The sequence below is a fragment of the Labeo rohita genome, chromosome 24 (assembly GCF_022985175.1).
Source record: "Labeo rohita strain BAU-BD-2019 chromosome 24, IGBB_LRoh.1.0, whole genome shotgun sequence".
Taxonomy (NCBI): Eukaryota; Metazoa; Chordata; class Actinopteri; order Cypriniformes; family Cyprinidae; genus Labeo; species Labeo rohita.
Window position 1 is genome coordinate 6,315,733 of NC_066892.1, and position 20,398 is coordinate 6,336,130.

The window sequence follows — 20,398 nt, forward strand, 5'->3', positions numbered from 1 at the left end:
GAACGAGTCGTCTTGGGGAGTGATTAGTTCAGTCGCGCATGCGCAACATCCTATTAGGTTCTGTACTGGAATTAGTTCACCTGTCTTGAGTTTTCAGGTTTTTCGAGTCGTTCGTTCATCTTATGGGGCTGTCACGTTTTGAACGAACTACTCAAACCCGAAGACTCGAGAGATGAACTAATCAATTCTTTTTCCGGCTCACACTGCATTGGTTGAGCTTATGGGGCTGTCACATGATGAACGAACGACTCAAACTCGAAAACTTGTCAGATGAGACGTAAAGTGAGCTAATCATAGACTAAAGACCCAGATAGACAATGAATTATTTTTTTCTGTTTCTTATAGCATTATAGTTTTGTCTTGTTTGTAGTGTGATCAACATTTGTGTAAGCAGTACATGTGTTAGGAAAGTAACACGTAACATTTTACTTATATTTTGCTAAATGAATGAAATGGCTCGAGAAAAAAATTGTTTATTTTGCTGAACGAGACTCAAAGGTCCAGGTCGGTAAAATGATCCGAACGTCCCATCACTACTACGAATCACGTCTAAGTACATCATCTGTGTACTCCGACTAAAAAGGTAGAGTATGGCGAAAAACTTATTTTCTCCTAAAACTTCAGAATCGTCCGACATCGTTGTACCTTTTTGTTTCTAAACAGCGTTTGACTTACTTGCACTTTCTTAATCTTTGCACGTTCGCTTTGTACACACTGGGTCTGTAGTTCCTCCTACGTTCTGGAAGTGGAGTTCTCCTTTAAAACATCTATTCAGTGGTTATATGCAGAAAAAAATGCTCCAAACTTGCTCGTTTGTATTTCCATCACGCTGAAAATAGTTCTTGTTAAGTTTTATTGACTGATAAAAGCCAACACATGGAGAAACACGGTCTTACTTGCAGTGGCTGATATCAACCAGCGTGTCTGAATGAGATTAGGGATAAAGCTAAATTAAAAACAGCAGGACAAGGAATTCTTTGAACTCTTAGTTTAGAACCAGCAGCCCTGAACGAGTCTTCAGACTTGAATTATCTGTGCTGATATAAGGATGAGCATGGATGCGCTGTCATCTCCTCAGATCTTGCCTCACGTGTGCTTTCATTGCTTTTTCTTCTCTCGCAGTGAAGTCCGATCAACTCCAGACTATCAAACGTGAACTGACTCAGATCAAGATGAAGATCGACTCTCTTCTGGGCCGCCTGGAGAAGATCGAGAAGCAGCAGAGATCTGAGTGCGGTGAGACGGACTTAAAACTATAAGAGAGCAGGAATAAAATCCAATCCGGCAGGATAGGGTTGCACACATCGGCTGTGCGGGGAGAAATATTGGGAGTGTATATGTGCTATCCATCTCTGTGACAGGCGAGGAGACAGCAGCCAATTTGTCAGAACTGTTATACAGGCAATCTTGTACTGTTTTACTATAGCAAATCCCATTTCGCTATGTTCGCCAGTAGCACTGTTTTCATCTAGCAGACAAAAAACTGAGGAACGGCATAGCGCTAGTCTTACATTCACAAGTCAAACTTTAGGTCTATTGCTTGTGCTTGATCCATACAGATTCAAAAAAAGAAAGCAAATTACAGTTTTTCTTCATCATTTACTCTCCCTCATGTTGGTCCAAACCCGCATGACTGTCTTTCTTTTGTGGAACACAAAAGGTTACATTTTAAAAAATGCCTTACAAAATAAAATAACATTTAAAAACATTTTTCTTTCTACTAACTTCTACTGTTTGGTGTATTTGGTAGTAATCTTAAAATATTGTCTAATATATAATCTAAAGCACCGAAATTTGCTGAAAAACCTGTTGTACACAATCTACTACAATTGCAAGGTATTTTTATTAAGTACATAAATATGTAAATGTATTTGTAGTATGCTTAGCATGAGACAAATGTATTACAAACACGTTTTAGTATACCATAATCGTCACACATCTCTGTGTCGTTCCTTCAGAGCCTCATAGGAAATATGAGGACAACTGCGACTCTTTGCACGAGGGGTCGATATCAGAGACGGCAGACAACTCCGGAGAGGAAGGAGGAGAGGGACAGCTGGACGCGGAGGCGGGAGAGATGACGGATGGCGGCGAGGATGACTACGACGAGGAAGGCAGCACTGATCTGGTACGTCGACCCCCCGCGGGCCTTTACTGCCAGCAGTGGTTCTGAAAAGCCCCGCTGAAGCTAATTCTGCAGATTTATTCATAGTTGCGAACATGAGAGACCCAGGGCTGGGAGAGCAGAAGCTGACAGGGTTCCGCTGGGCTGCTTCCTGCTCTCTTAACCCTCACCTGTCACGCTCTGTAATTAAAACCGAGTCAGAACCTCTGGAGACACCGGGGTCCGGCAGCCTCGCGACCAACAGCAAAGTCAAATTAAGATTTAGGATGTGCTTCCCCGCTGAGGAGACAGGCTGACTGTATTTTAATGAGCTCTTGCGTTTGTTAAACTGGAGGGAAATGTTGAGGCGAAATCCCGCTGGAAAGATTCCCAACAGTGTTACAGACATTTCAGGTCAGAGCATGACCTCCAACACAGCTGGGTTTAGTAGATACCCAAACAATACTGATAAAAATTGGCTGGACTTTTTAAAAGAAACGCGAGAGGAGTGATGTTGAACACTGAATATGTTTCTGCAAAAGGGAAGTTGAGGGCACAGGATTGTTTATGTATTATGATGAATGTAAGTATAAAGCAAGTAAATCTCAAGGTCTTTTGAGATCCAGAGCTGCTTGTTTTTCACTAGATCAGAACACATCTGTGTTTTGATGCCATTCAGCTTTTGTTAAAGTTCTTCCGCCCGTCTGAGAAAGTACGGGCTCTTAGATATGATTTGAATGAGTTAGAAAGAAGGCCACAAAGAATGGTTCGATTAATTGGATACCTGGATTTCTTTTTGATCTGGTACTAAGTTAAATACTGTTCTTCTATTAGATGGAAGGTTTTTGTAATTTCTGGGGATGAAAGGTAATTTTATACGCTGAAAAGTTATGATTAAATGTCTAACCTGCAAATTATCAGACCATAACAAAAATAAATAATATAATCTGTGAAAAAACAGTTTATTTTAATATATTAATATGTATATTCACGCTACCAATCAAAAGTTTTTGAACAGTAAGATTTTTTTTAAAGAAGTCTCTTCTGCTCACCATTGAAATTGTAATATATTTTAAAATCTAATTTATTCCTTTGATCAAAGCTAAATTACATAAATTATTGAAATTAATACTTTTATTTAGGAAGGATGCTTTAAATTGATCAAAAGTGATGATGAAGACATTTATAATGTTACAAAAGGTTACTATTTCAGATAAATGTTTTCTGAACTTTCTATTCATCATAGAAACCTGAAAAAATTCTACTCAACTGTTTTTAACATAATTTTAATAATAAATGTTTTTTTAAGCAGCAAATCTGAATAATAGAATGATTTCTGATGTGACTGGAGTAATGATGCTAAAAATTCAGCTTTGAATTCACAGGAATAAATTAATTTTTAAATACATTTAAATAGAAAACAGTTATTTTAAATAGTAAAAATATTTCAAACTGCTTTTGCTTTTGGATCAAATAAATGCAGGTTTGGTGAGCAGAAGAGACTTCTTTAAAAAAAACATTAAAAATCTTACTGTTCAAAAATATATATACACTACCAGTCAAAAGTTTTTGAACAGTAGGTTTTTTAATGTTTTTTTTAAAGAAGTGTCTTCTGCTCACCAAGCCTGCATTTATTTGATCCAAAGTGCAACAAAAACAGTAAAATTGTGAAATATTATTACAATTTAAAATAACTATTTTCTGTTTTAATATATTTTTAAATGTAATTTATTCCTGTAATGCAAAGCTGAATTTTTAGTATTCATTCTAAAATGATGACATTTATTATCAAAGTTGAGAACAGTTGCACTGCCTAATAGTTCAAAAGAATAGCATTTATTTCAGTTAGAAATCGTTTGTGACATTATACATGTCTATACATTATTTGTATTCTGCTGTGGTTACGTGAGAATAAAACTGCTCATAGCAGTTTATTAAAAGTCTATGAAGTGCATTTCTGATTTTTAGAGTTTAGATTTTCCTGATCTATTCAATATTCCTGATTTTTTTATTTGTGTTTCAGATGGAGAATCATGTGTCTGATATTGACAACTGAAAGTAAGTTCCTCTTTATTTTATCTCAAAAATGTACATAAATGCTTTTATACAGTATATATTCTTAGTTTCATAAATGCATTTATTATGCATGAGTTATATTGATCACAGAATGCAATAAATGCAATACAGCCTTGTTTTTAGAGTTCGACATCCAGAGAAGAAATCAACTCTGCATTGAACAGAAGATGTGAAACTCTGTGGAGACGGACATCTCTCCTCAAAGAGGCCAGGAAGGCTCTCGATTGGCTGATTAGACGCAGAGCAAATATTTTGACAAGTTTAGCATCTACCGCTGTTTTTCATTAAATAGCATCTGGCGCATTCAATCATATATGATTTGCATATCTCCTGTAAAAGGCAAGTACGTTCACATTTAATTTTGTTCAAATAAGTTCACATCATGCAAACACTAAAGTTTAGTTTTTTCTTCAAGGATAATTTTCCTCGAACAAAGATGAAAGGTTTTTACAGTCTGTGTGTGGAAAATGAGCCTTAAATGTCAGAAAAATGTAACATGGTGTTTTTAAAACCTTCAGTATTATTTAAATAATTCTAGAATTTTAAAACGGTCTGACAAAGAACACGTTTCATTAGAAGCCAAAACATCCGTTTTCTGAAAATATGTTTTCTGTGTAGAAATGTAATTGTACTCCATAGATCAAAATATATATATCATTTTTTGATTCTCAGACCAAGTCAAGTAAAATAACTAGTCAAGCATTTTAGCTCCAAACTGCCACATCAGTTTCGTCAGACTCCTTATACACATTTCAGGATGGCTGAAATATTGTCAGACCGCTGTAACTCTAAAAATTGAATTATGTCTTAATGTGTCATAATTTGTAATGATACTGTAAAGATGATATTGTCTGTACATCGTCACTGTATTTCGTTTTTATCATGCATAGCTGTGTGTAATTCAGAGCGACATGTAGTAGCCACTGTTTCCGTTCTCTATGATGTCATTCAGTATGGAGTGTGTCATAATGAACTCTATTTTTGTATGGCAGATTTACAGAAAAAGCTTCAGAATATTCATATTTGTTCTGCTGACATTTTCATTCTGCTACTGTACATAATTTGTTTAAATGAGAATGTGAAAGATGTGTATAGCTTAAAAAAAAGAAAAAGATTAATGGAAAATGGATCCATTGGACAAAATTTGATTCTTTTCTATATTTTGAAGTCAGTGTCATGGTTGAGAGAAAAACGATTCTATACGGTTTAGGTCGCTGGTCTCATAACAGCTCAGCTCAGAGACCTAGTAATGTAACTGAATTACTTCATATTGTATAGAAATGTAAACTATTTGTAAAGATATTTTTATGATTGGCATGTTGATTATTTTAACGTATTTTCAGTTGTTTCATTTGTTGTCTGGCTGTAGGCTTTGTGGTTTAGGAAAAGACTGCCATTACAATCACTATATAAAAATTGCGAAAAATAAAAATGTTTTTACTATATTTATTGTGGAGCAGAACCGAATACAATATTTAAAATTCATTCTTAATGTGTTGGCTTTAAAGGAATAGTTAAACTAAAAATGAACATTTCCATTCGTTCGTTTCTTTATCAGAACGGATTTGAAGAAATTTAACATTATTTGCTCACCAATGAATCCTCTGCAGTGAATGGGTGCCGTCAGAATGAGAGTCCAAACAGCTGATAAAAACATCATAATAATCCACAAGTAATCCACATCACTCCAGTCTATCAGTTAAAGCCTTGTCAAGTGAAAACATGAATGTTGGTAAGTTTTTAATCACAGGATTCGTACAGACACTGTAAAAAGAAATTCCGGGACTTTCAAGGACTTTTCAAGTACCACTTTTTTCAAGGACTTCAAACAGAGACTGCACTTATCAAACAATGTCTTTCAAATTTTAAAAAGATAAATAGATAATAAATAAATAGACAGATAATTAATGATTCACATGCCATCATTTCAGATCAGGGCTCTGATTGTGAATCATTAAATTCATGAAATGATTCACGAACCCGCTCCAAAGTCTCAATATGAATAATAAATCCTGAATTATCATTTCAGATCAGGACTCATTCATTTCACGAAATGATTCACTAACCCACTCTGAAGTCCATTTGCGAACCCGCTTTTGAAGTCAAATGATTCCTGACACGTGTCCGATCTAAGTTAAATGATTAGCGAACCCGCTCCAGATTTAGTCCTGATCTAAATCAAATTATTCACGATTAGCGAAGTTCTGATCTAAATCAAATGATTTGCAATATGCAGTTTGAATTCCCGATCTAAATTAAATGATTCGCGATTAGCGAAGTTCCTACATAAATTAAAAGATTTGCAAACCTGCTCCGAAGTCCCAAGCTAAATCAAATGATTCACGATACGCAAGTTTCCAATCTAAGTCAAATGATTTGCGAACCCACTTCGAAATCCTGATCTAAATCAAATGATTTGCGATGCACGATTTGAATTCCTGATCTAAATCAAAGCAAAGTTCCGATTTAAGTCAAATTATTTGCGAACCTGCTCCAAAGTCCCAATCTAAATCAAATAATTCACGATTAGCGAGGTTCCAATCTAAAACAAATGATTCACGATATGCGATTTGAATTCCCAATCTAAATCAAATGATTCATGATTCGCGATATGCAAAGCTCCGATCTTAGTCAAATGATTAGCGAACCTGCGCCGAAGTCCTGATCTAAATCAAATGATTCACGATTTGTGAAGTTCTGGTCTAAATCAAATTATTTGTGATATGTGATTTGAATTCCAGATCTAAGTCAAATGATTCGTGAACTGCTCCGAAGTCCTGATCTAAATAAAATGATTCACGATTTGCAAAGTTCCAATCTAAAACAAATGATTTGCGATAAGCGATTTGTATTCCCAATCTAAATCAAATGATTCATGATTCGCGATATGCAAAGCTCCGATCTTAGTCAAATGATTAGCAAACCCGTGCCGAAATCCTGATCTAAATCAAATAATTCAAGATTTGAAAAGTTCTGGTCTAAATCGAATAATTTGTGATATGTGATTTTAATTCCAGATCTAAGTCAAATGATTTGCGAACTGCTCCGAAGTCCCGATCTAAATCAAATGATTCACGATTTGCAATGTTCTGATCTAAATCAAATGATAGGCGAAGTTCTGATCAAAGTCAAATGATTTGGAAATCCGCTCCGAAGTCCTGATCTGAATCAAATGATTCACGATTTGCGAAGTTCCAATCTAAAACAAATGATTTGCGATAAGCGATTTGTATTCCCAATCTAAATCAAATGATTCATGATTCACGATATGCAAAGCTCAGATCTTAGTCAAATGATTAGCTAACCCGCGCCCAAGTCCTGATCTAAATCAAACGATTCACGATTAGCAATGTTCTGATCTAAATCAAATGAATTGCAATATGCAATTTGAATTCCCGATCTAAATCAAATGATACATGAAGTTCCGATCTAAGTCAAATGATTCGCGATTAGCGAAGTTCCTATATAAATCAAAAGATCTGTGATATGTAATTTGAATTCCCGATCTAAATCAAATGATTTACGACACGCGAAGTTCCAATCAAAGTCAAATGATTCGTAAAATCCGCTCCGAAGTCCTGACCTAAATCAAACGTTTCACAATTTGCGAGGTTCTGGTCTAAATCAAATGATTTGCGATATGTGATTTGAAGTCCCGATCTAAATCAGTGATTTGCAATACGCCAGTTCCAATCTAAGTGAAATGATTCGCGAACCCACTTCAAAGTCCTGATCTAAATCAAATGATTCGCAGACCCGCTTTGAAGTCTGTATCTAAATCAAATGATTTACGATGCACGATTTGAATTCCCGATCTAAATCAAATGAATCACTGCAGTGGATCCATTAATGAGCAAGTGATGTATTTCTACATTTCTCCAAATCTGTTCCACTGAAAAAACAAACTCATCTACATATTGGATGGCCTGAGGGTGAGTACATTTTCAGCCAATTTTCTTTTTTGTAAACTATTCCTTTAAGAATAAATTAACCATATTTATTGGTGGTCATAAGGCTATTCATGTGGTTGTGATTCATTCAAACGTTTATTATGTTTATTAAAATATTATTTATCAGCCTCAAGATACCACTTTTGAGTAACATAAAGCCTATATTTGTAACAGCAGACAGGCGCTGGTATTGTGTGTATGTGAGGTTGGTGGGGGAGGAATCACAGCACCTGTCGTGGTTTTGGATACACCTGAGTGCAGCTGTAGCAGATGGCGAATCAAACACACTCAATTTATCAACATCAAAACCAAATGTCTAGGTTAATTAGGGCCACTGGCCACTTCACATGGAATCAGTTCATTGTATTAACTTCTTCCCGATCTCATTTCAGCAATATTCATGAGACAATTACCACTAAAATGAAAGAAGCTGTTTAGAAAGAGCTAATTTGATTAATTATATTAACATAAATGGAGAAAATGACCAAATAACCATTATGTCATCATACTGACTTATACTGCATATTTGACACTGATAATATTTGAAATCTCAAGATTTAAAAAAAAAAAACAAATGGCAAGATTTTTATGCAGTGACTTCATCTCTCATATCGCAAACAAAATCTCAACGACATCGCATGACATTTGTTGTTTACAAAATAGAATCCAATTATCATGATTTTATACATGGATGCATTATGAATGAGGGAAACCATTTGCATTTGGATGGATTCCAGCTGCATTATCATTCCCAAATAAGACTGAAAACAATTATACAGGTTTCAAATTTCATATCGGCTTAAACTGATATGGAATTCGCCAAATAGTCACATTTTTTCCATTACTCAGTCTTGGCCTAATTTATTTTACAGTCAGCTGTGCTACTATATCATCCTGCAACAAAAAAGGAAAGGGAAGAAGGAATCCAATATCCAATTTCATATCCAAAAGTTAAAGTGGTTTTGCAGCATTATAAATACTCATCTCCCAGCTCACTGCACAAATCTTCATTAACATTTATATTATATTAGCTCAGGGCTAGATATGCACTTTTTTCCACAGGCCTTATTTGAAAAATATTCAAATGAATTTTGTTGTTATGACAATAATATGTGCAAAGTTTTCTAATGACTCTGGCATAAAAAACATGTTTTCATAGAGTTAGCTATGAAGTAATATTACATTTAATCTTACTTAAGAGTAATAACATTTCTTAAATTATTTTTGCACACTTATAGCAGGTTAGGCATAATATCATGAGCAATGGGACTAAAATACATATTCTTAGTACACTGGAAAGAATAACTAAATAAATACATACATACACTACCAGTCAAAAGTTTTTAAACAGTATTAATTTTAATGTTTTTAAATGTCTCTTCTGCTCACCAAAGCCTGTATTTATTTGATTTAAAGTAAAAAAAAAAAAAAAAAAAAGTAAAATTTTGAAATATTTTTACTATTTACATTAACTGATTTTGTATTTGAATATATTTTAAAAAGTAACTTATTCCTGTGATCAAAGCGAAATTTTCAGCATCTTTGTTCCAGTCTTCAGTGTCACATGATCCTTCAGAAATCATTCTAATATGCTGATTTGCTGTTCAAGAACCATCTTTTATTATTATTATCAATATTTAAAACAGTTGTTTTCAACATAATAATAACAGTAAATGTTTTTTGAGCAGCAAATCAGAATATTAGAATGATTTCTGAAGGATCATATGACTGGAGTAATGATGATAAAAGTTCTGCTTTAAAATCACAGGAATAAATTACATTTTAAAATATATTAAAATAGAAACAGTTATTTTAAATAGCAAAAATATTTCAAAATTTTACAGTTTTTTTTTTTGGATCATATAAATGCAGGTTTGGTGATCCTTCTGTTCAAAAACTTTTGACTGGTAGTGTAAATAAATATATAAAATAAATAAATTGGTGTAGAATGTACAATAACAAAGAAGCGACAAGTAACATTTCAATGTGAAATTTTAAGAAAAACTGAAAAGATATTTTCTTGTAAAATGTATTCCAATAATCTGTTTTATTTACACATTTAAATATATATATACACTACCGTTCAAAAGTTTGGGGTCAGTTTCTTTTCTTTTTCTTTTTTTTTTTTAAGAAATTAATACTTTTATTCACCAAGGATGTATTAAGTTAATAATTAAAAGTTTATTAAAAGTTCATAATAAATAATTTACATTGTTATAAAATATTTATATTTTGAATAAACACTGTACTTTTTAAACTTGTTATTCATGAAAGAATCCTGAAAAAAAAATTACAGGTTCCAAAAAATATTTGGCAGCACAACTGTTGATATTATCCAACATTGATCATTCTAATAATAAATCTGCATATTAGAATGATTTCTGAAGGATCATGTGACACTTAAGACTGGAGTAACAGCTGATAAAAATTCAGCTTTTCATCACAGGAATAAATTCTATTTTAAAGTATGTTAAAATAAAAAACATTATTTTATATTGTAAAAACATTTTGCAATATTACTGTTTTTTTTTTTTTTTTTTTTGTATATTTTTAATCAAATAAATGCAGCCTTGATGAGCATAAGAGACTTCTTTAAAGACTATTACAAGTCTTACTGACCCCAAACTTTTGAACGGTAGTGTATATATATATATATATATATCGTTACCGTTAGTTAATGCTCACTGTTAATATTAGTTAATGAAACTGTATTTTTAAATCTCTTTTAACATTACGTTAACTATAACTTTTAATTTTAATAAATTACACCATAAAAAAGCTTTTTCAAAGCTGTAAATGCAACAGATTATTAGAGTATGTTTTACAAGAAAATACTACTTCAGTGTTTCTATTTCATAATTTCATGTTTAATTCTACATTACTTGCCATTTCATTGTAATAATTTGCAAAATATAGCAATTTCTGAGTGAACATTTTCTACACCATTTTTTTTTTCAGTGTATCAAAAAAGTTGTATTTTTCATTGTTGGTTCATTTTAACTAATGTTAACATTGCCTAACGTTTGCCTGCTAAGGTAATATTATAAAGAGACCTTTTTGAGTTTACAGAAATGCGCTATATAAAATAGAATTATTATTACTTACAAACTAAACCTTTAAAGTTCATTTAAAGTGAACCAAGGCTGCATTTACAGTAAGTGAATTGCATTTTAAGGCCAAACAAAACAGATTTTCTTGTTATACCATGCATCACTTTAGTTTTTAAGTCTTGCCACTCACCTGCTAAATTCTCCATTCATTTAGATTTATTAACGCAACTAAGTCATTAGGAGTCTTCAGGCTGAGTAGTTTAATTACCATCTTTTGAGAAACAAAAGCTGTTGACCCAGCTGTTCAGAAGCTCAGGTGGAAGGAATAGAAAATAGATTTTTTTTTATTTCAGGATCCAGTGCAGATTCAGAGAGAAAATTGCATATTGATTTCCTTCAACACTGGTGAAGTGGGAAAGGCTTCCATGTCCTCATCAGCTCCTGATGTCTGGGGGTCTGTATGTCTCTCTGTAGACTGATGTTCCTTGAATTTTGATTGAACAGACTGAATGGTTTCTGATGGGCAATGACTTGAAGAGGTCACGGGCCAGCAGCGCTCGATAATTATTATCTGCTATGATTTGAAATTTATGACTTTCAGACTTTGCAGATGTGTGCTGTCTGTCCTCTGATGATGAAACATTACTCCATTTTACAGCATATGACCCTTGTATGCTCAATCAATCAATCAATCAATTAATAAATAAATAAATAATCCAGGCAAACCTCAAGTTCTTAAAAAACTATTTTTATTAAAAAAAAAAAAAAAAAAAACATAAATTTGTCTTTGTATAAATAGCTTTTATTTTAATTAAAATTCATTTTAAATAAAATTTAATTTAATTGATAATAAAATTAATGCCAAAGCAAATGTAGTTACCAAATGGTATATTTTAAATCCTATGAATTTTGTTTTGCAAAAGCTCGTATTTATTTTAAATTGATTAACTGAATTTATAACAAATATATACACTATTTAAAAATCATTCAGTTTAGTTTGATGGAAATTTATTATACAGTTAATGTCCTAATATTAATATCAATATTTATTTATTTTATTAATATTTATAATATTTAACATTAACCACAAATCTTAGACAAAAACATAAACGTTAGATTGGACCAAACAATAAATAAATAAAATTAAAATAAACAAGTGTTAAATAAGTGTTATTTGATCTAAAATTAATTAAATAATAATAATAATAATTATTATTATTATTAATATTATTACATTCAAAATGCCATGAATTAAAAATGTACTGTCTGGTTTCAGTTTCATATTGTTAACCACAAATAAATTAAGTAAAGTTCCTATTTATAAATTTAAGTCGACTAAATACAATGAAATAAATTTGACAAAAATGTAGTTTAATTTTGTTGCATTAGTTCATTTTAAAGGAATAGTTCACCTAAAAATGAAAATGAAATAAAGCCGTCCAGATGTAGATGAGTTTGTTTCTTCATCAGAACAGATTTGGAGAAATTCAGCATTACATCACTTGGATCAGTGGATCCTTTGAAGTGAATGGGTGCCGTCAAAATGAGTGTCCGAACACCTGATAAAAACATCACAATAATCCACAAGTATACCACACAACTCGTTCATCAATCAGTTTTGTGACTCGAAAAACTGTTTGCAGTATTAGATTAATTTAAAAAGCAGCAAAACAATCTAGAGCATGTTTCCATAAAAAGCTACTGGAGCAAAAAGACTATTCAGGTTGTGTGAGATGAAACTCAATAGACTGAAAATTAGCTGGAGTAATTCCTTCTGCTAAAGTTCACCACTCTGAAAGTCACTAGATAATAATGACTGAAGGCTACAGCAGTGAAAGGGCAGGAGAGGAATCTCAGAGTCAATCCCGTTCCAGAGCTGATACCAGGATCAGACTTCCCCCAGTCTGTCTTCAGGTCATGCACCCGGCAGAATGACTTCTCAAGGGTCTTTATGCAATCAGAGGGACTTTATGTAATCAATACTGGTGAAGGAAAATGGACTGAGTGCGAAGTAGCTGGTGTAGAGGAAGAAAAGGCTGGAATAATGCAGCGGCGGCAGCTGGTGGGCAGCACAACTCTCCTTGATTATTCTCAACAAGACTCGTACGAAAGCACACAAGAATATACTTACAGCTGTCCTGATCTTCTATGATTACTCCTCTGATTCCTGGTCAAATCAGCATTGATGTGCTTCCGTCCTACACAAATCCACATCAGCCTTTGTCAGAAATGTCAATTTTTCTGTCAAGCTCTGTAAGTAGAGCATAAAAAAAAGGCATTTCACTCTGACTTGAAACAAAAGTCATGCAAAGATTGTATAAAACTAGGGCTGTCCAAACAATAAGTAGCTGTTATACACATACAATTCATTTTAAGAGTAAATAATATAATGCATAATATTACATACAGTTGGGGTCAAAAGTTTACAAACACCTTGCAGAAACTGCAAAATGTTAATTATTTTACCAAAATAAGAGGGATCATACAAAATGCATGTTTTTTTATTTAATATTGACCTGAAGATATATAGTCCACAACAGAGAAAAATAGTCAAATTTATAAAAATGACCCTGTTCAAAAATTTACATATGCTTGATTCTTAATACTGTGTTGTTACCTGAATGATCCACAGCTGTGTTTTTTTGTTTAGTGATAGTTGTTCATGAGTCCCTTGTTTGTCCTGAACAGTTAAAATGCCTGCTGTTCTTTAGAAAAACCCTTCAGGTCTCACCAATTCTTTGGTTTTTCAGCATTTTTGGTGTTTTTGAACTCTTTCCAACAATGACTGTATGATTTTGAGATGCATCTTTTCACACTGAGGACAACTGAGGGACTCATGTGCAACTATTACAGAAGGTTGAAATGCTCACTGATGCTTCAGAAGGAAAAAAACGATGCATTAAGAGCCTGGGGGTGAAAACTTTTGAACAGAATGAAGATGTGTGCATTTTTCTTATTTTGCCTAAATATCTTCTTTTTTTTTTTTTTTTTTTTTTTTAGTACTGTACTTCAGAAGCTACAGAAGATACTTGCATGTTTCCCAGAAGACAACAAAAGTTAAATCCACCCTGATTTTCAAATTCAAAAAGTTTTCACCCCCGGTTGACGTTAACCATCGATTTCTATTGTATGGGGGAAAGAAAAAAAATACTGTGAAAGTCAATAGCTACCATCAACTGGCTAGCAACATTCTTCAAAACATCTTTTTTGTGTTCAGCAGAAGCAAGAAACCTGTAAAGGTTTTGAACAAGCGGAGGGTGAGTAAGAAAACTGCATATCTTTATATACAGTTGAGGTCAAAAGTTTACATAGACGTTGCAGAATCTGCAAAATAGTAGTTATTTTACCAAAATAAGAGGGATCATACAAAATTCATGTTATTTTTTAATATTGACCCGAATAAGATATATAGTCCACAAGAGAGAAAATTTGTTGAATTTATAAAAATGACCCCATTCAAAAGTTTACATACGCTTGATTCTTAATACTGTGTTGTTACCTGAATGATCCACAGCTGTGTTTTTTTGTTTAGTGATAGTTGTTCATGAGTCCCTTGTTTGTCCTGAACAGTTGAACTGCCTGCTGTTCTTCAGAAAAGTCCTTCAGGTCTCACCAATTCTTTGGTTTTTCAGCATTTTTGGTGTTTTTGAACTCTTTCCAACAATGACTGTGATTTTGAGATGCATCTTTTCACACTAAGGACAACTGAGAGACTCATATGCAACTATTACAGAAGGTTCAAACGCTCACTGATGCTTAAGAAAGGAAAAAAAAACGATGCATTAAGAGCCTGGGGGTGAAGACTTTTGAACATAATGAAGATGTTTGCATTTTTCTTATTTTGCCTAAATATATATATATATATATATTATTTAGTACTGACTCAGAAGCTGCAGAAGAGAAGTTACTTGCATGTTTCCCAGAAGACAACAAAAGTTAAATTCACCCTGATTTTCAAATTCAAAAAGTTAACCATTGATTTCTATTGTATAGGGGAAAGAAAAAAATACTATGAAAGTCAATAGCTACCATCAACTGGCTAGCAACATTTTTCAAAACATCTTTTTTGTGTTCAGCAGAAGTAAGAAACCTATAAAGGTTTTGAACAAGCGGAGGGTGAGTAAGAAAACGTTTAAAAAAACTGCATATCTTTATATACAGTTGAGGTCAAGAACATACACATTGCAAAATCTGCAAAATAGTAGTTATTTTACCAAAATAAGAGGGATCATACAAAATGCATGTTATTTTTTGTTTAGTACTGACCTGAATAAGATTTCACATGCATGCATGCTTTAAAGACATAATCTTTTTTATCAAAATTCAATAACTTGCTCCACATGTGAAATGACTTTTATGCTTTTGGTTTCCATACCTCTGCTGAAAACTCATTTACGAATCTTAAAAATCCGAAAGAAAACCATAAATTGAGTTCAGAAGAGGTTATCCAGCTATTCAGGTGCTTATGAAAGCATAGTATATACAATCTTATTAGTGGTATGGTCATAAAATGTAAGATCAGTTGCATTAAACATTACAGAAGCATCCAAAAAGGCGCCTGCGTACAGTTCAGGCTGTAATTCAACTTCAAAACCCGTAGGAGAACATGCAGTTCTCACTTACTGAAGGTCAGCCGTGGTTTAGATTAATGGTGCTTTTCTTTACGAGCTCTGGAGCAGCTAAATCAATTTGAGCCTTAATGTGAACAAAAGCAGCACCTTTTTTCATCTTGCTGGCATTCAGGGCATAACGAGATGTGATGTGAGGACGTAGGGTTAATCACTAGATTGTCTATAATTATGAATGTCTGCGGTGAGCAGTGAGTCACTGGTGTGTGAAACGAGCTCCGCTCAGACCTTTAAGAGCTTGAAATGCACACACACTGAGCCGCGCTCAACCTCGGGCTTCACAAACAATCTCTAATTGTCCAGTTAAGCATTTCCGGCTGCGCAGTTTTGGACATTTCTTTATGGTAAGGTACGGGGAACGCTCATGTGCGTCTTTTTACAGTTAAATGTTTCACAGTGGAAAACAACACAGACTGAAATTGAGGAAATCTATGGTATTATAGTATCAATTTCGGACTCCAGATTTACCCGCCGAAATTTACTCGCCAAATTGGCAACTCTGCTTGCGATTTTCAACAAAGTTTCAGCTTTCAAATGTTGTTTTAATACTAAATTCAAACGATAAATACCGCTTTGGCGCGCGTAATGTGACGTAAATCGTCAAATGTATTACTTCTGTTAATACCAGAGCTGCTACAAGCTTTGATCTCGCCGGCGTCGCCGCCACGTGGTCACGTGATTCACAAAGCTCTACAAACAAACCAAATTTGACAGTGTATTTGAATGTGTTTAAGTAGGATAGAGACGACAGCTTCACTATACAGGTATTTGCAGCAATTTTGGTAAACATTACAGCATATTATGCATTGATTTTTACGTCAGTTACATTTACTGTATAATTTTATTCTGGAGAGCGATGGAGAGGCAACCCTTATGAAAATTAAATATGGTTTTACTACAAATAAAACCAAAAAACCATGGTTACTATAGTTAAACAATGGTAACCATACATTAACCATGGTCTTGCTACACTAACCATAGTTTAACCATGGTATTTGTAGAAAAACTATGGTTATACAAATGCTAATCAATGCGCAAAAACATGGTTACTGCACTTTTACTATAATAAAACCATGGTAAATTTACGTAAGGGTCAGTATGGGTTACTTGTATTTAACCCGTAGGTATTGCTTATAATGTGACCATACAGTTTACATTTTTTTCAGTTAAATAAATGTTCTATATTTTAGTTCAATAATATTCATTTAATATTTTAAGGAGACCGTACTAAATACTATTTGTTCAATAATTATGGTCCATTAATGAATTAAAATATGTATATATTTTTATATTTCTATTACTTATATTAAAATTAGTGTAGTATTTAAGGTTAAATAGAGAAAAGGGTTTTAAATTCCAATGCAAAGAGGCAAATTAGAGTCATTTTGTGGTCTGAAAAAAAAATCGTTTTAATTTTGCCATGGTTTACCCACTGGGTACCTGTATGGCTCTTTACTAAATATACGTGTATCTAGAATATAGCAGGTCATACCTGCTAACTTATTAAGTTTTTCATTTGAATAAATATTTAGAAATGATTAAACACTATATTTTAAATGTGAAATGTAAAAACTTGCATCCCTTTTTACTGATACTTGTATAAGTACACACAATGAATGCAAGCAAATACTAAATTTTAAACCAAGTTTTAAAATAGTGTTAAAAAAGGCATTCAGCTGCATTTTTATCCCCTTATATGTACAATCAAAAACAAAAAAGCAAAACAAAACAAAAAATCTCACTCCAAGCTGAACTTAAAAGTTGGCGACCTCTGTCGATATGTGTGCGAGAACACTGGCAGCTGAGCTGAGCTAACACTTTCAAATCATTCGCCTCAGATTTCTGAATATTGGATCTAACGCAGATGAAAACAAGTGAGGGGGAAAAACTTAGAATATCTTGAAGGGGTCATGAACTGCCTTTGTTTTTAATTTTGTACTGTTCTTTGAGATCCACTTATAATGTTATCAAGATTTTTACATCAAAAGCATTATAATTTAGAAATAATAGGCTATTTTTAATAGGTTATACAAACTTCCGTTTGGGTGCTCTCCTCGGATCAGAAGGAAGGTACTGCAGAGTGTCCTGTTGTTTTCAGAGCCATCTTTTTTTAGTTTATGCGTGGACCTGCGTGTTTGCCTCTCTGGTAAACACTATACACGAACCGGTGGGTGGGGCTAAACAGGCAGTGATGTTGATCTTCTTTTGTGGAGGCGGTGCTTAATCTACCTATGACATCAAACATAGGAACATTCCAAAAGTTGATGTTTTGGCAGACTGGCTTCAGTATAAACTGTTTTTAGACTAATGACAAAGTTTTGAGTTCTGAAACTTACAGGATGTTTTTATAACTCAATGACCTTTTATATGTCAAATGATCAATGGAATTTTGGTTTCTCAGTTCATCCCTGTAAAGTTTGCAAATGCACAACTATTTTTATGGGTATTTTCTCTGCAAAGTTTCGTCAGATGAACAATTGGTATGTTGCTAAACAATAATTCACTGACTGCACTGTACTATTCCTCACAGCCTCGATTTCATTTCTGTCAAAAATTAAATATGGTGCTACCCTGACTATGGGAAGCCAGCAGCAGGCTCTTACGGGGGATTGTGGGATTGACAGCAGAATGGAGCAAACCCTGAGAGTGTCAAAAGGTTGAGAAAGTCTGCTGAGGGGAAGGCACTTAGGCTGTCATAAGCGTTTCGAAAGCAGCCAAAAGTGCTTGAGTTTCCAATGAATTCAGTGCTTAAATCATATTATTGACACTGTGGGTGCTTCTTCAACTTCAGGTGTTTTTATTTTATAACTTCTTACTGTTATGTCACATTAAGGGGCTGTTCTCACTAAATGTGCATTTTTTGCATTCAGCTGTGTTGCCTCCACTGTTTTAAAGTAAACATGCTAGATGTTTGACGATTATGTTTTTAACTCACATTATTTGCAGTGTCAACTGCATGACATGGTGTTCCAAAAACACAGTGCTCAAGTTAGAAGAACTTAAGCTTTTAAAAACCATGGCTATATTTGAAATCGCTCCCTACAGCCATTTTTAGTGGTGTCCGAAACTGTAGTGGACATTCTCGAGTGCACTCATTCAATCCCACAATGCACCGCAAAAATGAGTGTACAACCAGTGCATGTTCAATGGCTAGAAATACCCATAATGCAATGAGAGTATTAGATGTTTTTAAGATTTTTATGATTTAGAATGTAAAACTGACATCGGAAAGACGTCTGTCAGATGTTTGTACACAGCAGATGGTGTTCTATCTGGGATGTCTCTATATTTTTTCATTCCACTGCTATCCCTGATAGTACACATACATCATGGAGATGTCTATTTGATGTCTGCATTTACATCTGCAAGACATATTTTTTTTAGAGTGTTTGCTTATCAGCAATATGTCTATAGGACATTTCCTATCAGATGTCAAATAGACATATATTAGATGTCTTTAAGATGTTTATGAATTAGAATGTATGTAAAACTGGCATCTTACAGACGTCTGTCAGATGTTTGTACATAGTAGATGCTTTCCAGATCAAGCAATCTTTAACAGACATCTTGCAGACGTACATGTTCTATCTGGGATGTCTCTATATTTTTTCATTCCACTACCTTCCTTGATAGCACACGCACATCATGGAGATGTCTATTTGATGTCTGCATTTACATCTGCAAGACATATTTTTTTAGAGTGTTTGCTTATCAGCAATACATCTATAGGACATTTCCTCTCAGATGTCAAATAGATGTTTATTAGATGTCTTTAAGAAGTTTATGATTTAAAATGCATGCGTCTTACAGACGTCTGTCAGATGTTGTACACAGCGGATGCTTTCCAGATCAAGTGATCTTCAACAGACTTCTTCCAGATGTACATGTGCTATCTGGGTTTGGTCAAAAACATCTGCAAGATGTTTCATCAGGAAAGCATCTGCTGTGTACAAACGTGATAAACATCTATAAAATGTCAGTCTTACATACCCTGATAGCACACATACGTTACAGAGATGTCTATTTGACGTCTGCATTTACATCTGAAAGACAGTTTTTGAGTGTTTGCTCATCTGCAATACATCTTTAGGACATTTCCTATCAGATGTCAAATAGACGTCTATTAGATGTCTTTAAGATGTTTATTATTTTAGAATGTATGTAAAACTGACATCTTACAGATGTCTGTCAGATGTTTGTACACAGCAATGCTTTCCAGATCAAGTGATCTTTAACAGACATCATGCAGACGTACATGTGCTATCAGGGTAAATTCATAAACATAAACATCTTAAAGACATTTTCTAAATGTCTGTTTGACATCTAACAGGAAACATCCTAGAGATGTATTGTTAATGAGTAAACACTCTAAAAAATACATCTTCCAGATGTAAACACACACATTAAATAGACATCTCTGAGATATACATGTGATACCAGGGACTTAAAAATGCAAAAAAAACATGAAACTGTCTGACTTGCTTATGTTTACATAGAAAAATGATTTAAAGCAGTGCAGTTGAACACAAGCATGTATTTTTTTTTTCCAAAAGTCACTATTTGTTTACCAAAAAGATAAAATATTGAAAA

The 20,398-nt window shown here is 33.6% G+C and overlaps 2 protein-coding genes across 6 annotated transcripts in view; one reads left to right on the plus strand and one right to left on the minus strand.

The window, feature by feature from the left end:
- The window catches only part of LOC127155844 (RNA-binding Raly-like protein), a 176,098-nt gene extending 167,902 nt beyond the window's left edge, over positions 1–8,196 (plus strand). For all 5 annotated transcript variants that reach the window (XM_051098378.1, XM_051098375.1, XM_051098374.1 and 2 more), the window contains 4 exons: positions 1,123–1,236; positions 1,959–2,128; positions 4,128–4,162; positions 4,304–8,196. In XM_051098378.1, coding sequence (XP_050954335.1) covers positions 1,123–1,236; positions 1,959–2,128; positions 4,128–4,160 — 317 coding nt within the window. In that variant the 3' untranslated portion in view covers positions 4,161–4,162; positions 4,304–8,196. The remainder of the gene's footprint in view (positions 1–1,122; positions 1,237–1,958; positions 2,129–4,127; positions 4,163–4,303) is intronic.
- yme1l1a (YME1-like 1a) overlaps positions 1–20,398 on the minus strand; it is a 416,634-nt gene that overhangs the window by 310,571 nt on the left and 85,665 nt on the right. The gene's annotated exons all lie outside the window — the stretch shown is intronic.